The sequence below is a fragment of the Leopardus geoffroyi genome, chromosome E3 (genome assembly GCF_018350155.1).
Source record: "Leopardus geoffroyi isolate Oge1 chromosome E3, O.geoffroyi_Oge1_pat1.0, whole genome shotgun sequence".
Taxonomy (NCBI): domain Eukaryota; kingdom Metazoa; phylum Chordata; class Mammalia; order Carnivora; family Felidae; genus Leopardus; species Leopardus geoffroyi.
The window spans coordinates 26,561,315-26,579,287 of NC_059340.1; the positions used below are offsets into that span (position 1 = coordinate 26,561,315).

The 17,973-nt window shown below is 41.9% G+C and overlaps 1 protein-coding gene across 3 annotated transcripts in view; it reads right to left on the reverse strand.

The window, feature by feature from the left end:
* Positions 1–16,219: 16,219 nt before the first annotated feature.
* Positions 16,220–17,973, reverse strand: part of VPS35L (VPS35 endosomal protein sorting factor like) — a 117,193-nt gene continuing 115,439 nt past the window's right edge. For all 3 annotated transcript variants that reach the window (XM_045461665.1, XM_045461663.1, XM_045461662.1), the window contains 2 exons: positions 17,049–17,195; positions 16,220–16,550 (listed from right to left, as the gene is read on the reverse strand). In XM_045461665.1, the coding sequence (XP_045317621.1) occupies positions 16,452–16,550; positions 17,049–17,195 (246 nt within the window). In that variant the 3' untranslated portion in view covers positions 16,220–16,451. The remainder of the gene's footprint in view (positions 16,551–17,048; positions 17,196–17,973) is intronic.

Here is a 17,973-nt window from a genome sequence, read left to right on the forward strand (position 1 = left end):
ATGCCCTTAACTAAATTCTGAAAAAGGCATTTTTAGAGAGACTGTTAGTCTTCGTGAACCAATGACAAATTCCCAGGGATCTGTTTATTATATTCTTTGCTACCATGAGGAACAGAATCCTAGGTGACTTATGTGGCAGAGGTGTCAGGATGTGTGGAGGATGACACAGGAAGTTGCCTCCTCATGATCACATTTCCATGCCTAGACTCTATAGGCAGCCCCACAGAGCTCCAGGTACAATGACCTGAACGATACGACCACCTTCTTTCCATTCACCTAGCATTTTGCATCCCAACATACAGTTTATGAGTGGGACATTTTCACATCATTTGACGCCTATAGTCATCCCAGCTCAGCAGCCCAACTAAACAGCCAGGATATTTAGTCTCTCACTTGGCAGGAAGTCCTTATGTAGAGAATTGATGCATCAGCTCAACAAAGAAACATTCTTCTCTCTGCTCCATCCATCCTGTTGGCTTCATCAAGCTGGTGGAAGAAGGGCTGGACCAATTTTAAGTTGGATATCAAGACAGTAGAACATTCCAGAGGAAGAAGAAAAACCTTATGACTCAAGGAAACTTCCAGAAGACCTTTCATCATAATGCATTGCCCAGCAGTGGGTCATATGCCCATTTCTGAGCCAGCCCCTGGCATGTGGACGAAGATGCACTCCAGGCAGGTCAGAAAGGAAGAGTGAAGAGCAGATGCTGGTGAGACAAACGTGGGGTCGACTACTGTCCCACTGGGTGGGTAGAGGTGAGGCAGGCCTGCCCTGACTAATAAACACTGGCTAGGTCGAGAATCCTACAGTTCTATGCTAGTAATGTCTCAGGTGGGCACATCAGCCAGAAGGTGAATTGGGCCTTTGATGGATTCAACTTTGAGATACATAATGGAAGAGGCCATCTAATTGCCTAGAAGGTAAGGTTCTGCAATTGAGTTAGCTCCTTCAGAGAATCTTGTCCTTTCACAGGGGAATAAATCTCTCCTGGCCTTGATCAACACTACAGGAATTTACTCCCTATACTGTCTGCTTTAATTGTTTTTACCTTGCTGAGAGATCACACTACAGTTAGGGCCTGCCTTGGCTTATCAGGGAAGATTGTGCTCAGCCATCTCTTGGGTGATTCTGGAGACTGGCTGATTGATTGATTGATTGTCCACTGTCTTGTCCTCATAATGATAATTCTCATTAGGATGTGATGGTCAGACCTTTCTCCTCCTGCCATTTAGTATTAATAATCTGTGTGTAATAGGATATGACTTTCAAACTCAGTGTATCCCCATTGGCTGAAGAGATCTGCTGGCTGAGGGGAAGGTTTAGTATAGTCTGTTCCTAAAGCAGGGTCTAGCCAGAGAAGGTTGAACAGCCAAGATAGCAAGATGGGCAGTGTCCTCAGAATGGACTTAATCTTACCTCTGCTGCTCTTACTGGTGCAGATCATTGTCAAGTTAGCAGGTCTCTGTCCTGCAGCAGTCTGCAGTCCCAGGAGGATTTACTCTCTGAGTGTCCTGGGTTAACTGGGCTTCTCTCCTTTGTAAATTAAGCAACGTCGGCTTGTGCCACTCTGCCCCTTTTCCCTATGTCCAGTACCCTCAATCTGTCTGCAAGGGTTTTTGTGGTTTTTTTGTTTTTGTGTTTGGTTTGGTGTGATTTCCCTTGTTCATGATGTCTCCACTGAAACAAGACGTTTTGGGGATTTTTATTCAGAACCAGGGCAGGAGAGATCGGACATATATAGCACAGCCAAGGTCTTGGTTGAATATTTAATAGCCCTGTTCTCAAACTTGTTGGCTGTTTGTCCCTCAGGGATTTCTCAACTGACCAACTTTCCATGACAGGGTCCTTCCCTCCATACAGTTGCCCTTCCTTATCCAGCTGTCTCTGAAACCTCATGATTCTTAACCACTGTATTCCTTGGAGTGATTCCTGTTTCTGCCTTAGCCCACTGAACTCTGCCCTGAGACTTCCTTTCCATAACTAGAGTGGCCCATCAAAAGTATTTGCTAGATAGACAGCATTCTCTAAAAGAAATTGTGTATTCAACTTTACAAACATAGAATTAGGTTTGTGGTTGGCAGAATAATGAGCCTCCATTCTCCCCCTGGACAAGATGACCCCTCCATTGTCCCCCTGGGACAAGATGACCTTGTCCCAGTCACCAGAACCTGTGACTATGTTAGGACACGAAAGGGAGTTTGGGTAACAGATGGAATTAAGGTTGCTAATCAACTGACCTTAAAATAAGATTATCCTGGATTATCTGAGTGAGCCCACTCTAATCACAGGAGTCCTTAACTGTAGAAGACGGAGGCAGAAATGTCAAAGAAACTTGTAAGAAAAACTCGGTTGCTGGTTTTAAGGTGGAGGCAAGGGCCATGAGCCGAAGAATGCAGGTGGCTTCTAAAAGCTGGAAAAAGCAAGAAAACAGATTGTCCCCCAGAGCCTCCAGAAGGAACAAAGCCCTGCTTTGAGGGTAAGCCCCCCTGAGACCTGTTGGATTTAGGATCAATAGATAAGGTGATAAAATTGTGTTGTTGGAAGCCACTAAGTTTGTGATAATTTGTTAAGGCAGCAATAGAAAAGTAATCTAGGTCTCATACAGAACTTTTCCTCATTTTTAAAATCGTATTTCCTAGAATATTTAGAATTTTATTGTTTCATTATCCTTTGTGGTAACAGTAGACTTCATCCCCTATAGGCTATGGTTTTCAGAGTCTGGCTAATTGATTCAGTAATGGGCTGAGGAAAACCACAAAAGGTCACAGAAGATCTAAGCTTTGGTCTGGGACAGGTGTGACAGATGGTTCAGAAGCTCCTTTGGTGTAATGCGTATTCAACCTAATATGAAAGTCCAAATTCATATCAATATAAGAACATTACTTAGGCTTGGGAACAAATGCTGTCTGATGTGTAACCTCAGAGTAGAAGGAAATGACTTAAAGCGGGTAATTTGTGAATTTGCCAGTTGTGTTTCATTTAAATAGTATCTAGTAAAAGTGGCATATGAAATAATTTTAATGGAAATAATTTTGTGAAATAAAGATCAGTTGATAATATTTGAGCAGTACCACCATGTTTTTTTAATTTATGTTTTGTTCAGTAAAGGGGAGCAAAAGGGTATCTGCTGTTCTTTGTTGGAGGCTGTTTTCTCAGGCTGGGGACAGGGGTGAGGAGGAAGTTCACTATTAAATAGGCCAGAAAATCCATAGCACATTCTTGGTCCTAAGTGTTCAGTAAAAATATGAGTTTATATATTTTTTAATGTTTATTTATTTTGAGAGAGGGAGCAAGCAGGGGAGGGGCAGAGAGAAAGGGAGAGAGAGAATCCCAAGCAAGCTCTGCACTGTCAGTGCAGAGTCCAGCTTGGGGCTGGATCTCCTGAGCCGAAATCAAGTCGGACGCTCAGCCGACTAATAATTTTTAATTTTTTTAAATTACTGTAACCACTAATACTGAGATTTTGTGAACCTGTAATCCTGCATTTCACAGGGTAGAGATGAGATGTGATTTATGTCCAGTGAATATCTTCCAGAAGTACAAAAGTTTGGGGCACTTTAATCCACAATTTGGATAAAATGGATGCATTTTCCTGAGCACAGGCTGTGAATCACCACCAATCAATATTAATGCTTTTAGTGATTCGGAATAAAATGTCAGTGGAAGCTCATCAGTAGTAGTAGAGACTCAGATTCCTGATTCCAAAAATCTGGTGGTAAAAAAAGTAGAATCACATGCGGTTTAGAATTATGGCTGCAAAGCAAACGGGGTAATATGTTTAGACAAGTTTTCTTCTGGATGAAGAGAGTCAGAAGTAATTAAATGAACAATCATGAACATAAATGTTCCTTTGGGAGGTTTATTCAGTTAAAATACAGTTTCTGCTGAAGCCACAGAGGGAATTGCAGATTTGACCTCACTTTCTCCTTTGACCCACCAATGTGTTTTTTTAAATTTATTTTTAATTGAAGTATAGTTGACACGCAATGTATTAGTTTCATGTGTGCAGTGTAGTCATTTGACGTTTATATGCATTTAAAAATGCTCCCCACGAAAAGTGTAATAACTGTCTGTCACCATGCAAAGTTATTACGGTAGTATTGACCATATTCCCTGTGCTGTACTTACATCCCTGTGATTGATTTATTTTATAGCTGGAAGTTTGTACCTCTTAATCCCCTTTGCCCGTTTCACTCTTCTTCCCACTCCCCTCCCGTCTGGCAACCACCAGGTTTTTCTTTTTATCTATGAGTCTGTTTCTGTTCTTTGTTCATTTGTTTTGTTTTTTAGATTCCACATATAAGTGAAATTACATGATATTTGTCTTTTTCCAACTTATTTCATTTGGCATAATACCATATATGTCTATCTGTGTTGTTGCAAATGTCAGGATTTCATTTTTTTTTTTATGGCTGAGTAACATTGCTCTGTGGGTGTGTGTGTGTTTATGCACCAAATCATCTTTATCAGTGGACACGTAGAATGCATCCATATCTTCTGTTGTAAATAATGGTGGGGTAAACATAGGGGTGCATGTGTCTTTTTGAATCTGTGTTTTTGGTTTTTAGGGGGTAAACTCCCAGAAGTGGATCTTGTGGTATTTCTGTTTTTAACTTTTTGAGAAACCTCCACACTGTTTTCCATAGTGGCTGCACCAATTTATATTCCCACCAACAGTGCATGGAGGTTCCCTTTTCTCCACGTCCTTGCCAACACTTGTTACTTCTTGTCTTTTTGATTTTAGTCAGTCTGACAAGATGTGAAGAGACGTCTCATTGTGATTTTGATTTTCATTTCCCCAGTGATTTGTGATATTGAATGTCTTTTCATGTATTTGTTGGCCATCTGTATGTCTTTTTTTATTTAAAAAATTTTTTTAACATTTATTTATTTATGAGAGGCAGAGAGAAACAGAGCACAAGTGGGGGAGGGGCAGAGAGAGGAGGAGACACAGAATCCGAAGCAGGCTCCAGACTCTGAGCTGTCAGCACAGATCCCAACGTGGGCTAGAACCCACAAACCATGAGATCATGACCTGAGCCGAAGTCGGATGCTTAACGCACTGAGCCACCCAGGTGCCCCAATCCATGTGTGTCTTTTTTGGGAAACTGTTCTTTTCAGGTTCTCTGCATTAAAAATCCCACTTTTAATTGGATTATTTGAGGGTTTTTTGTGTTAACAAGTTGTATGAGTTTTTTGATATATTTTGGATATTACCCCCTTATTAAATATATTATTTACAAATATCTTCTCCCATTCAGTAGGTTACCTTTTTGTTTTGTTGATAATTTCCTTTGCTTATCTATTTATTTTTTGAGGGAGGGTGAGAGAGAGCATGAGCAGAGTAGGGGCAGAAAGAGGGATACAGAGGATCCAAAGCAGGCTCCATGCTGTGAGCGCAAAGCCTGATGTGGGGCTTGAACTCATGACCATGAGATCATAACCTAAGCCAAAATCAAGAGTCAGCCACTTAACCAACAGAGCCACCCAGGCGCTCCATTAATTTCCTTTGCTTTTTAGTTTGTTTTAGTCCTAGTTACTTATTTTTGCTTATGTTGCCCTTACCTGAGGAGATAGTTCCAGAAAAATATTGCTAAGACCATTGTCCAACAAACAGTTTGCTGCTGTTTTCCTTCAGGAGTTCTATGGTTTCAGGTCTTACATTTAAGTCTAATCCATTTTAAGTTTATTTTTTTTATGTGGTGTAAGAAAATGGTACTGATTGTTCTGATGTAGCTGTCTAATTTTCTCAACACCATTCAAGTTTTTTAAGTAATCTCTACATCCAGTGTGGGGCTCAAACTCACGACCCTGAGATCAAGAGTTACTTGCTCCTTCAACTGAGTCAGCCAGGCAACCCCAACACATATTATATACATATTAAAGAGACTGTCTTCCCCCATTGTTAGATCCTTGGATCCTTTGTCCTAGATTAATTGACCATAGAGATGTGGGTTTATTTCTGGGCTCTCTGTTCTGTTGATTTGTGTGTCTAAAGTTTTTGTGACAGTACTGTTCTGTTTTGATTACCATTGCTTTGTAGTATAGTTTGAAATCCGGGATTGTGCTACTTCCAGCTTTGTTTTTCTATCCCGAGTTTGCTAGGGCTATTTGGGGTCTTTTGTGGGTCCACACAAATTTTAGGGTAATTTCTTCTAGTTCTGTGGAAAAGCTGTTGGTATTTTGATAGGATTGAATTGAACCTGTAGATTGCTTGGGGCAGAATGGACAGTTTAATAGTATTCTTCCAAACTATGAGTGTGGTATATCTTTCCATTTATTTACATCATTTTCAGTTTCTTTTTATCAGTGTCTTATAAATCAGTAGAGTTTTCACCTTCTTGGTTAAATGTATTCCTGGGTTATTTTTTTGTTTATAAGTTCCAATTTAGTGTTATGCTGGATAACATAGTGTTATATTAGTTCAGGTGTACGCTGTACTGATTCCGTAATTCTCTACTCAGTGCTCACCTGTACTCTTAATCCCCTTCACCTGTTTCTACCCATCCACCTCCCTCCTCTCTGATAACTATCAGTTCTCTATAGTTAAGAGTCTGTTTCTTAGTTTGTCTTTTTTTTCTTTGTTCATTTCTTTTTTTTTTTTTTTTAATTTTTTTTTCAACGTTTATTTATTTTTGGGACAGAGAGAGACAGAATATGAACGGGGGAGGGGCAGAGAGAGAGGGAGACACAGAATCAGAAACAGGCTCCAGGCTCTGAGCCATCAGCCCAGAGCCTGACGCGGGGCTCGAACTCACAGACCGCGAGATCGTGACCTGGCTGAAGTCGGACGCCCAACCGACTGCGCCACCCAGGAGCCCCTGTTCATTTGTTTCTTAAATTCCACATCTGAGTGAAAGCCTATGGTATTTGTTTTTCTCTGACTTTACTTCACTTGGCATTATACTCTCTAGATCCATCCATGTTGTTGCAAATGGCAAAATTTTCTTCCTTTTTGTGGCTTAATAATATTCCAGCGTGTGTGTGTATGTGTATGTCACATCTTTATCCCTTCATCTTTTGATGGACACTTGGGCTGCTTACATTCAAAGTAATTATTGATAGGTATGTCCTTATTGCCATTTTGTTACTTGTTTTATGGTTGTTTTGTAGTTCTTCTCTGTTCGTTTCTTCTTTTGCTCTGTTTTCACTCTTTGCTGGCTTTCTTTAGTGATGTACTTGGATTCCTTTATTTTTGCAGGTCTGTTACTGGTTTTGATTTGTGGTTACCATTAGGTTTGTATATGACATCTTTTTTTTTTTTTTTTTTAATTTTTAAAGTTTGTTTATTTTGAGAGAGAGACAGCGCAAGTTGGGGAGGGGAAGAGTGAGAGAATCCCAAGCAGGCTCTGCACTGTCAGCACAGAGCCCAGGGTGGGGCTGGAACCTACGAACCATGAGATCTTCACCTGAGCTGAAACCAAGAGTCAGCTGCTTAACCAGCTGAGCCACCCAGGTGCCCCCTTGTATATAACATCTTATGTTTACATCAGTCTATATTAAGTTGATGATCACTTAAGTTTGAATCCATTCTTTACTCTTCTCCCCTCCCACATTTAAAGTATATGGTGTCATATTTTACATCCTTTTATTTTGTGAATTGCTTGACTGATTTTTATAGATACACTTAATTTTACTACTTTTATCCTTGCTGCTTTTCTTATTCCTATTTTCTTTCTACTCAGAGAGTCCCCTTTAACATTTCTTGTATGACTGGTTTAGTGATCATGAATTCCTTTGGGAAACTCTTTCTCTCTCCTTCTATTCTGAATACTAGCCTTGTTGGAAGGAGTATTTTGGGCTGCAGGTTTTTTCCTTTCAGCACTTTGAACAATATCATGCCACTCCCTCTGGCCTGCAGAATTTCTGCTGAAAAATCACCTCAAGGGGTTTCCCTTGTATGTAACTGTTTGCTTGTCTGTTTTGTCTTGTAGCTTTTAAAATGCTGTCTTTATTACTACTTTTGGCATTTTAATTAATATGTGTCTTGGTGTGGACCTCCTTAGATTGATTTTGTTGGGGCCCTGTGTGCCTCCTGGATCTGGATATTTGTTTCTGTCCCCAGATTTGGGAGGTTTATTTCTTCAGATAAATTTTCTGCACCTTTTTCTGTTTCTTCTCCTTCTGGAATTCCTGTAATGTGGATGTTATTATTCTGATGGTATTGCTGAGTTCCCCTAAGTCTATCTTCATTTTTGGTTGTTTTTTTCCTCTCTCTGTTCAGCTTGATTGTTTTCTATTATTCTGTCCTACAGGTCATTGATCCATTCTTCTTCCTCTAGTCCACTGTTTATTCCATCTACTATATTATGAATTTCACTTACTGAGTTCTTTATCTCTGGTTCTTTTTATGTTTTCTTTCTCTTTGTTAAGGGTCTCACTAAGGTCCTCCACTCTTTTCTCCAATCCTGTGAGTATCTTTATGACCATTGCTTTAAATTCTTCATCAGGAATATATACTATTTTGTTCCATTTCGTTTAGCTCTCTTGTTATGATTTTGTCCTGTTCATTTGTGGTATATTCCTGTATCTCATTGTGTCTCTCTGTGCCTGTTTCTGGGTATAAGGAGAGTCAGCTACCTCTCCTGCTCTTAAAAGTTATGGTCTTTTTTTTTTTTTTTTTTTTTCAACGTTTATTTATTTTTGGGACAGAGAGAGACAGAGCATGAATGGGGGAGGGGCAGAGAGAGAGGGAGACACAGAATCGGAAACAGGCTCCAGGCTCTGAGCCATCAGCCCAGAGCCCGACGTGGGGCTCGAACTCACGGACCGCGAGATCGTGACCCGGCTGAAGTCAGACGCCCAACCGACTGCGCCACCCAGGCGCCCCAAAAGTTATGGTCTTGTGAAGAGTCCCTGCAGTGCAGTTTCCCCTGTTTACCAGAACTGTGTGCTTTAGGGGATGTCTGCTGTGTATGTTGTGAGTGCCCTTTTATAGTGGCTTCAGTCTGGTCATCTGCAATGATGCCTGTTGTGGGCAGGGTTTGGTCCCTGAGTTGTCAGTGGGCCAGTCTGGGGCCGCATCTGGCTTGAGTTGAGTCAGACCAGGTGTTTGCCAGAGATGCAGTAGCACCAAACTACTGGGCAGTTTCCTTGTGTTGTCCCAAGAAGCTTCTGTTGGTGGTTAGGGCCTGCAGTCCATCCAAATAACTGTTCCCAGCCCATTGCTGGGACCATAGAGTGGTGTGTGTGGTTATTTTCTCCTTTCCCTGGGGCAGGAGTAATGCTGTTCCCTGTCTGGGCTGCATGCACATTGTCAGGCTTGTAATGCCCACTGCTTTGGATGGGCTCTGGCCAAGGGTGCCCTGGAGGGAGCAGGTCCACAGGAGAATGTGGGGGTGCACTTGGGAGGGGACCTGTGGCCACCCAAAATCCCTGCCGAGGCCTCTGGGTTGGAGGGGGCAGATCCACAGAAGTGTGGGGATGGGATGCATGTTGTTATCAAGCCAGCTGGAGAGTGTTGTACTCTGCTGGTTCCTGCAGCTGTCCCTGTATCTAGGCTGGGGGGTGGAGGAGGGAAATAGCATTCACCAGTTCCTTTGTTCTTGAAGGACTCTCCCAAGAATCCCTGCCCTGCGCCTTCAGAACATGCTCTGAGGTTAGTAAACGAGTCTCCCTCCCGTACACCCAGGTATTTTTCAGACTGCTGCTTCTATGTTGTATCTCCACAGGGCTGTTTGTTATGCTATTTAGTGGCAAGGAGTCAGTTGACTATTGTCCTCTCCCAGAGCTGAGCCCTCTGATATTTAAAGTTCAGACTGATTCTAAGAACTAGTGAAATTATGCTATTTTGATTTTCAAAGCTAAATGTTATGGGATTCATCTTCCCTGTATGGGCTCCTGTGCCTGGGGTGCCTGGTGTGAGGGTCTGTTTCTTGTCCCTCTCCATATCTGGGGCATCCCTCCCTCGCATGAATGGTCTTGTGGTCCATTTAGCTTCCAACCAGGTCTCTACCTTTCCTGTCCTCTTCGGTGTGGACTCTAATCTACATTTAGCTGTGGAGAGTCTCTTCTGCCCTGTTCTATTTTTAAAGCATTTATAAACAGTGTTTTTAATTTATCTTCTTGCTAGGTCATTATTAGTTTATAGAAAGGCAGCAGATTTCTGTATATTGATTTTGTATCCTTCAGCTTTTACTGAGTTCATTTATTAGAATGGTATTTTTGGTCTTTAGAATTTTCTATATAGAATAGTATGTCGTCTACAAGTAGTGACGGTTCTACTTCCTGCTTACCAATTTGGATGTCTTTTATTTATTATATGATCATTATGGCTCAGATTTCTGTACTGTGTTGAGTAAACACGGTGAGAGCGGATGTCCTTGTCCTGTTCCTGATCTTAGAGGAAAAGCCTTCAGCTTTTCATTATTGGGTATGAGGTTAGCTGTGGGTTTGGGCTTTTATTATGTTGAAGCATATATATCCACTTTGTTGAGAGTTGTTACCGTGAACAGGTGTTGAGTTTTGTCATATGTTTTTTCCTGTATTTATTGAGACCATGATTTTGAATCCTTCATTTTGTTAATGTGTATCATCACATTGATTTGCAGATACTGAACTATCCTTGTATCCCTGGAATAAATCCTTTTTGATCTTGGTGAGTAATCCTTTTAGTGTTTTGTTCAATTTGGTTTGCTAATATTTTGTTGAGGATTTTTGCATTGGTGTTAATTAGGGATAATTTTGGCCTATTTTTTTTTTTTTTTCCTGTAGTGTCTTCATCTGGTTTTGGTATCAGTAATGCTGGCCTCATAAAAAGAATTTGGCAGTTCCTCTTTAATTTTTTACAGTAATTGAAAAGGATAGTTATTAACTCTTTATATGTTTAGCTTCACCTGTGAGGCCATTAGATCCTGGACTTTTGTTTGTTGGGAGGTTTGGTTTTGTTTTTGTTTTTTTGAGAGAGTGAGAGAGCACAAGTGAGGGAGGGGCAGAGAGGGGGAGAGAGAGAATCCCAGACAGGCTCTGTGCTGTCAGTACACTTAACCAGCTGAGCCACCCAGGAGCTTTTTGATTACTCACTCAATTTTATAACTAGTAATTATTTTGTTCAGATTGTCTATTCTTGATTTAGTTTTAGAAGACTGTACATTCCTAATAATTTGTCCATTTCTTCTAGCTTGTCCAGTTGGCATATAATTTTTTGTAGTAGTCTCATATATAATAATCCTTTGTATTTCTGTGGTGTCAATTGTAACTTCTCTTTCATGTCTGATTTTATGTTTGAGTCCTCTTTTTCTCTTGATGTGACTATAAAGGTTTATCAATTTTTTCAAGAACCAGCACTTAATTTCATTGTTTGTTTGTTTGTTTTTGTGGTCTCTATTTCATTTGTTTCCACTCTGATCTTCATTATTTCATTCCTTCTAGTTAACTTTGGGATTGTTTGTTCCTTTTCTGGTTCCTTTAGGTCTAAGATTAGATTGTGTTAGATTTTTCTTGTTTCTTGAGGTAGACCCTCGATCACTATAAATTTCCCTGTTAGAACTCCTTTTTCTGGGTCTCAAAGATTTTGGAACATTGTATTATTTTTATTTGTCTCAAGGTATTTTTCAATTTCCTCTTTGATGTCTTCATTGACCCATTTGTTGTTTAGTACCATGTTGTTTAGCGTCTGTGTATTTGTGGTTTTCTAATTTTTTCTTTTGATTGCTACCTGTTGTGATCTGAAGGGAGTGTTGTGGCCTGAAGTGAGTCTCTTGGCATCATACGGAGGGATCTTTTTTTTTTTTAATCATTATTTCAGTTACCCTATGTCTTTGATTGGAGCATTTAGTCCATTGACATTTTTTTATTTTTTAGGGAGAGAGAGCGAGAATCTTAGGCTCCACTCTCAATGCAGAGCCTGACATAGGGCTCAATCCCACAACCCTGGGATCATGACTGAACTGAAATCAAGAGTCAGACACTCAGCCAACTGAGCCACCCAGGCACCCCTAGTCCACTTACATTTAAAGTAATTACAGGGGCGCCTGGGTGGCTCAGTCGGTTAAGCATCTGACCTTCAGCTCAGGTCACGATCTCGAGGTCTGTTGAGTTCGAGCCCCGTGTCGGGCTCTGGGCTGATGGCTCAGAGCCTGGAGCCTGCTTCGGATTCTGTGTCTCCCTCTCTCTCTGCCCCTCCCCCGTTCATGCTCTGTCTCTCTCTGTCTCAAAAATAAATAAACGTTAAAAAAAAAAAAATAAATAAATAAAGTAATTACAGTGGGGTGCCTGGGTGGCTCAGTGGGTTGAGCTACGAGCAGACTTCGACTCAGGTCATGATCTCACGGTTCATGGGTTTGAGCCCCAAGTCAGGCTCTGCCAACAGCTCGGAGCCTGGAGCCTGCTTCAGATTTTGTGTCTTCCTCTCTCTTTCTGCCCCTCCCCAACTCACTCTCAAAAAGAAACATTAAAAAAAAAATTTAATTACTGGTAAGTACCTACATTTGCCCTTGAACAAGGTCCTGTTCTGACAGGCAGTTGCTGACCCCCATGCAGTTGAAAATCCACATACAACTGCCCCCAAATTTAATAGCTGACTGTTGACCAGAAGCCTTGCTAGGGAACATAAACAGTTGATTAACACGTATTTTGTATATGTATTACATACTGTATTCTTTAAATTCGGGAAAAGAAAATATTAAGATCATAAGGAACAGAAAATACTTACGGTATTGTGTTTATTGAAAACCATGAACAGTTCAAACCCATGTTGTTTAAGGTCAGATGTACTTACTGCCTTTTTAATTGTTTTCTGGTTGTTCCTTTTCTGTTCTTGCTCTCTTGTGTTTGATAATTTTTAGTATTATGCTTAGATTCCTTTGTATTTTTTGTGTGTCTGTTACAGATTTATGGTGAGTATTCATGAGGTTCTTACATAACAATGTATTATAGTACTCTGTTTTAAGTTGATGGTCACTTAAGTTTGAACACATTCTAAAACATTACATTTTTACTGCCTTCCCCTTCCACATTTGATATATTTGGTTTCATATTTTACATCTTTTTATTTTGTGTATCCCTTAACTAATAATTATAGATATAATAGATTTTACTACTTTTGTCTTTTAACCCTATAAGTGATTGATTTACTATCTTTACTGTGTGTTTACTTTGACCAGGGAAATATTTTCTTTACTAATTTTCTTCTAGTTATGTCCTTTTATTAAAAAAAAAATTTTTTTTAACGTTTGTTATTGAGAGGGAAACAGAGCATAAGCAGGGGAGGGGCAGAGAGAGGGAGACATAGAATCCGAAGGAGGCTCCAGGCTCCGAGCTGTCAGCACAGAGCCTGACTTGGGGCTCGAACTCACAGACTGAGAGATCGTGACCTGAGCCGAAGTCAGTTGCCTAACCGACACAGAGCCACTCAGGTGCCCCTAGTTACGTCCTTTTAAACAAGTCCCTTTAACATAATCTTTTAAGGCTGATTTAGTGGTGATCAGCTCTAAGTTTTGTTTAGGAAACTCTTTATGTCTCTTTTATTCTGAATGATAGTCTTGATAGGTATTCTCAGCTGTAGGTTTTTTACTTTCAGTACTGTAAATAGATCATGCCATTCTTTTCTAGCCCACAGTTTCTGCTGAAAACTCAGTTGATAGCATTGTGCGGGTTTCCTTTGTATGTTATTAGTTGCTTTTCTCTTGCAGCTTTTAAGGTTTTGTTTTGTTTTTTTAATATTTCTTCATTTTTGAGATAGGGAGGGCAAGTGGGGGAGGGGCAGAGAGAGTAAATAATCCCAAGCAGTCTCCACACTGTCAGCATGGAGCCTGACATGGGGCTCGAATCCACAAACTGTGAGATCATGGCCTGAACTGAAATCAAGAGTTGGATGCCTAATCAACTCTATGCCCTGGTTTTCTTTAATTTTTGACATTGTAATTAGTTGACCCTTGAACAATGCAGGGGTTAAGGGCACCAATTCCCTGTGCAGTTGAAAATCTGCATATAACTTTTGACTCCCCCAAAACTGAACTACTAATAGCCTACTGTTGACCAGATGCCTTACTGACAACAAGGAGCTGATGAACACATTTTCTATGTTACATATATTACACACTGTATTCTTACAATAAAGCTAGAGAAAAAATTAATAAAATCAGAAAATATAGTACTGTATTATAAAGAAAATACACATATAAGTAGATTTGTGTTGTACAGGAGCCATCTGTATGTGTCTTAGTGTGGATCTCTTTGGATTCATCTTGTTCAGGCCTCTCTGTGCTTCCTGGTCCTGGATGTCTTTTTCCTTCCCTAGTTTGTCAAAGTTATCACCTATTCTTCAGATAAGTTTTCTGTCCCTTTTTCTCTTCTGTCCTGTCCTAGGATGCTTATAATGCAAATATTGTATGCTTGATGTTGTCCCAGAGGTCCTTTAATCTGTCATTTAAAGAAGATTTTTCGGGGGGCACCTGGGTGACCCAGTTGGTTAAGCATCTGACTCTTCGGCTCAGGTCAGGATCTCACAGTTTGTGAGTTTGAGCCCCACATGGGGCTCTGTGCTGACAGTGTGGAGCCTGCTTAGGATTCTGTCTCCCTCTCCTTCTGCCCCTCTGCTGCTCATACTCTCTCAAATTGAATTTTTTTTTTTTTTTTTTTTTTGCTGTTTAGCTTGATTTCTAATACCCTGTGCTCCAGATTCATTTTTCTGTATCTTCTAATTCTGTATTTCTAATTCTATAATTCTAATTCTAATTTCATTTGTTATTGTATTCTTCAGGTCTGACTGGGTTTTTTTTATCTTCTCTTTGTTGAAGTACTCCCTGAACTCAAGTCCAGTAGGGGCACCTGGGTGGCTCAGTCAGTTCAGCGTCCAACTTTGGCTCAGGTCATGATCTCATGGTTTGTGGGTTCGAGCCCCATATCGGGCTCTGTGCTTACAGCTCACAGCCTGGAGCCTGTTTCAGATTTCTGTGTCTCCGTCTCTGCCCTTCCTCTGCTCACATTCTCTCAAAAATAAATAAGTGTAAAAATTAATTCAAGTCCAGTGAACATCTTTATGACTGTTATTCTGAACCCTTTTATTAGGTAGATGGCTTATCTCTGGTTCTTTTGTTTGGAACATACTCCTCTCATTTTGTCTGACTGTGTATGAGGTCAGCTGCGGCAGGTCTGGAAGGTAGAGGCCTTATGTAGGAGGCGTCCTATGGGGGCAGCAGTGCTGTCTCCCCTGGTCACCAGAATCAGGTCCCCTGTGTGGGCTGTGTGTGCTGGGGAGTGGGGCTAGCCTCTGGTGAGACTGGCTGTGAGGTTTGGCCACAGCTGCAGTGAATACTGTGGTGGGCATGGCTCCACCCTGTGCCGTGGTACAGGGGTTGTGCCCATTGGGAAGGTGGGTCCAAAGGGTAATGTCTAGGCCATGCTGGTGGTGCCAGCAAAGTAGATGAAAAGTGTCACATCTGGCACCCACCAGCCTTGGTCCAAGTAGGCTAAAAGATGGGAGTCTTCCATTCCCAGAAAAAATTCTTACAGATTGTTGCTCCTCCAGCACATGCCCTAAACTGAGTAAATAACCTAGGCACTTTTCAATCTGCTGCCTCTTGAGTGGGCTCTTTTGAGAGTAGAGCCTCGGTTTCCTATAACCTTCTGGAGTGAAGCTCCATAGATTTTCACAGCTAGATATCATGGGAGCGCATCTTCCTGGTGCATACGCCAAGGTAGGGGCTACTCAGGGAGGGGACTGACCCTCCACACTTATGGGTGATATCCCTCCCTCTTCCGGGTCACTGCACCAGGGATTTGCCTCCTGTCCTTCTCAGTGCAGTTTTTTCTTTGTACCTTTGGCTGTGTAAGAGCTGTGCGGCTAGTCTCTGGGTCGTTCTCAGAGGGAGGTGCACTTCGTATAGCTGCACCATTGGTGTGTTTTTGCGAGCAGCTGAGCTCAGAACCTCCTTCCTCTGCCATCTTCCTGGGAGTCCCAGTGGATGCACTGAGGGTCCCCACGCACACCATGTGCTTCCTCCTCACCTGTGCGGTCCCGCTGTGCGCCTGTGCCGCCACACCTGCATCTGTGGTGTTGGCTACAGCTAGGTGTAGCCTATATATCCTGAGTCCAGTTGAGCTGCTTGTGATAGATAAAGGTTGAGCCATCTACCTTTCATAAATTATGACAGGGTAGGCAACATTCAATTCCAGACTTGAGGGAAAGTGGCTCTTTAAAAGTAGACTCCTTTTCAAGGTTTCTTCTATTTGAAAAAAACAAAAGCAAAAACAAAAAAAAACCCAGACACACTGAGAGATGTTACTTGGATTCTTCTGTTTCTCCATAAATGCCAATCTGAAGGCCACTTCTGCAAAGAAACACTAGAACAGTGCTCTACTCTGAACAAGATTGGATTTTGCTCTGACACTTCCCAGTTCCTCAATGTCACAACCATCTGGGTAGAGGCCAAAGCTTAAACCAATTTGTGTGCGTAAAAATAAAAAAAGCAAAGCAGGTCTTTCTGAACTTGGCTTCACAGTCCCAGAGTTAGGTCCTTGTTTGCAGAGGGAGCCTGAGGGCCAGCTCAGTCAGATGACCCATATCTGGGTGTTTGCTTCGTTTCTTGATGTATTCCAGAGTTTTCACCTAGGAGGAAAAAGAAAGATCAGTATCCTTTTGGTTCAGCTAGGCACCAACAAATCAACCGTATTGTGAGCTGATGCTGTCTTAAAGCTAAAGTCTTTTGAAGCAAACCAAAAAAGTGTTAAAGTAAAACTTCTTAGTTTACAGTTTGCTTATAAAATCAGATTTTGGTATGACCAGGAATAGCTGCTATTTCTATATATGTCTTTTTGTTTTCATTTTGAGAGGGCACGAACAGGGGAGAGGTGGAGAGAGAGGGGGGGGGACAGAGGATCCGAAGGGGCTCTGCGCTGAGAGCAGAGAGCGTGACGCGAGGCTCAAAGTCACAAACCATGAGATTATGACCTGAGCTGAAACTTAACGCTTAACTGAGCCACCAGGCACCCTGTTATTCAGAGGGAATAAAAGGAAGATGAGCACTGACGAGGTATTGAGGCCAGCTGTGCTTTGGCCAGTGGGTTTGTGTCGCTCACCAGGACCCCCATGCTCCCAGAGCCTCACCATGGTCCTGGTGTCTGCACAGCCGTGCCTCTGTGCCAGGTGCCACAGGTTGACAGAGAGTTGGTTGAGTCTGTTGTTGCGCAGGTCCCCGTGGGCCAAGATGCTATTAAAGAAGGAAAGGCCCAACGAGCTCTGGCGCTTCAGGGCCTGAAATAGAAGAGAGAGATCAGGATCGGGCAGTGGGGCACAGGCGGGGGCCCCGCGTGGACATCAGCTCTACCTTGGATCTTCTGGAGGGGCTGCTTAATCTCTGAGTCCCGCCTTCATCTGTAGGACAGGAAGGTAATGCCAGCTCACAGGGTGAGGACCGAATGAGATGATGCATATAAAGCCCTTTGTCCTGTGCCTCCATGGGCATTTATTACTCAAGTACAGATGAAAACGAAAAGTCTAAAATAAGTCTTTCAGTTGTGTCCTCAAGCCACCCAAAGTGCAGTCACTACCCAGTAACCAAAGGGCAGAAATAAAGGCCAAATGACAACAGCTCCCCAAGAGCAACAGCCAGGCCCAGCTTTTATAAGAACCATTCTATACTTTGATTCCAAACCTAGCCTCTCTTAATCTGATTACAAGTACCTAAATAAGAAAAAGTCTAACCCAAATGTTAAAGGAGACCAGACCTGAATCCCAGCTTTGCATGGTACAAGACAAAAAGAGAAAGTCAATCTCCAAAATGCAACAACAGTCCTAGGAGAAAAGATACAAGTTCTGAAAGGTAAACAGAGGCATGTGGAAAGCCAAATAAATAGGGGGGTGCTGACAGGAGCCAAGTTCACTCATGTATCCATGTGGACCCTGGACGGTTGATGACCTGGGCCCTTGCTGAATGCCCTTGGCTCACACTGCAGAACATCACTAGGCCCAGAGCCTCATTCATCTGCTTTGCTCCCTGGCGGCTAATGGGAATGGAGCCCTTACAGGGGAC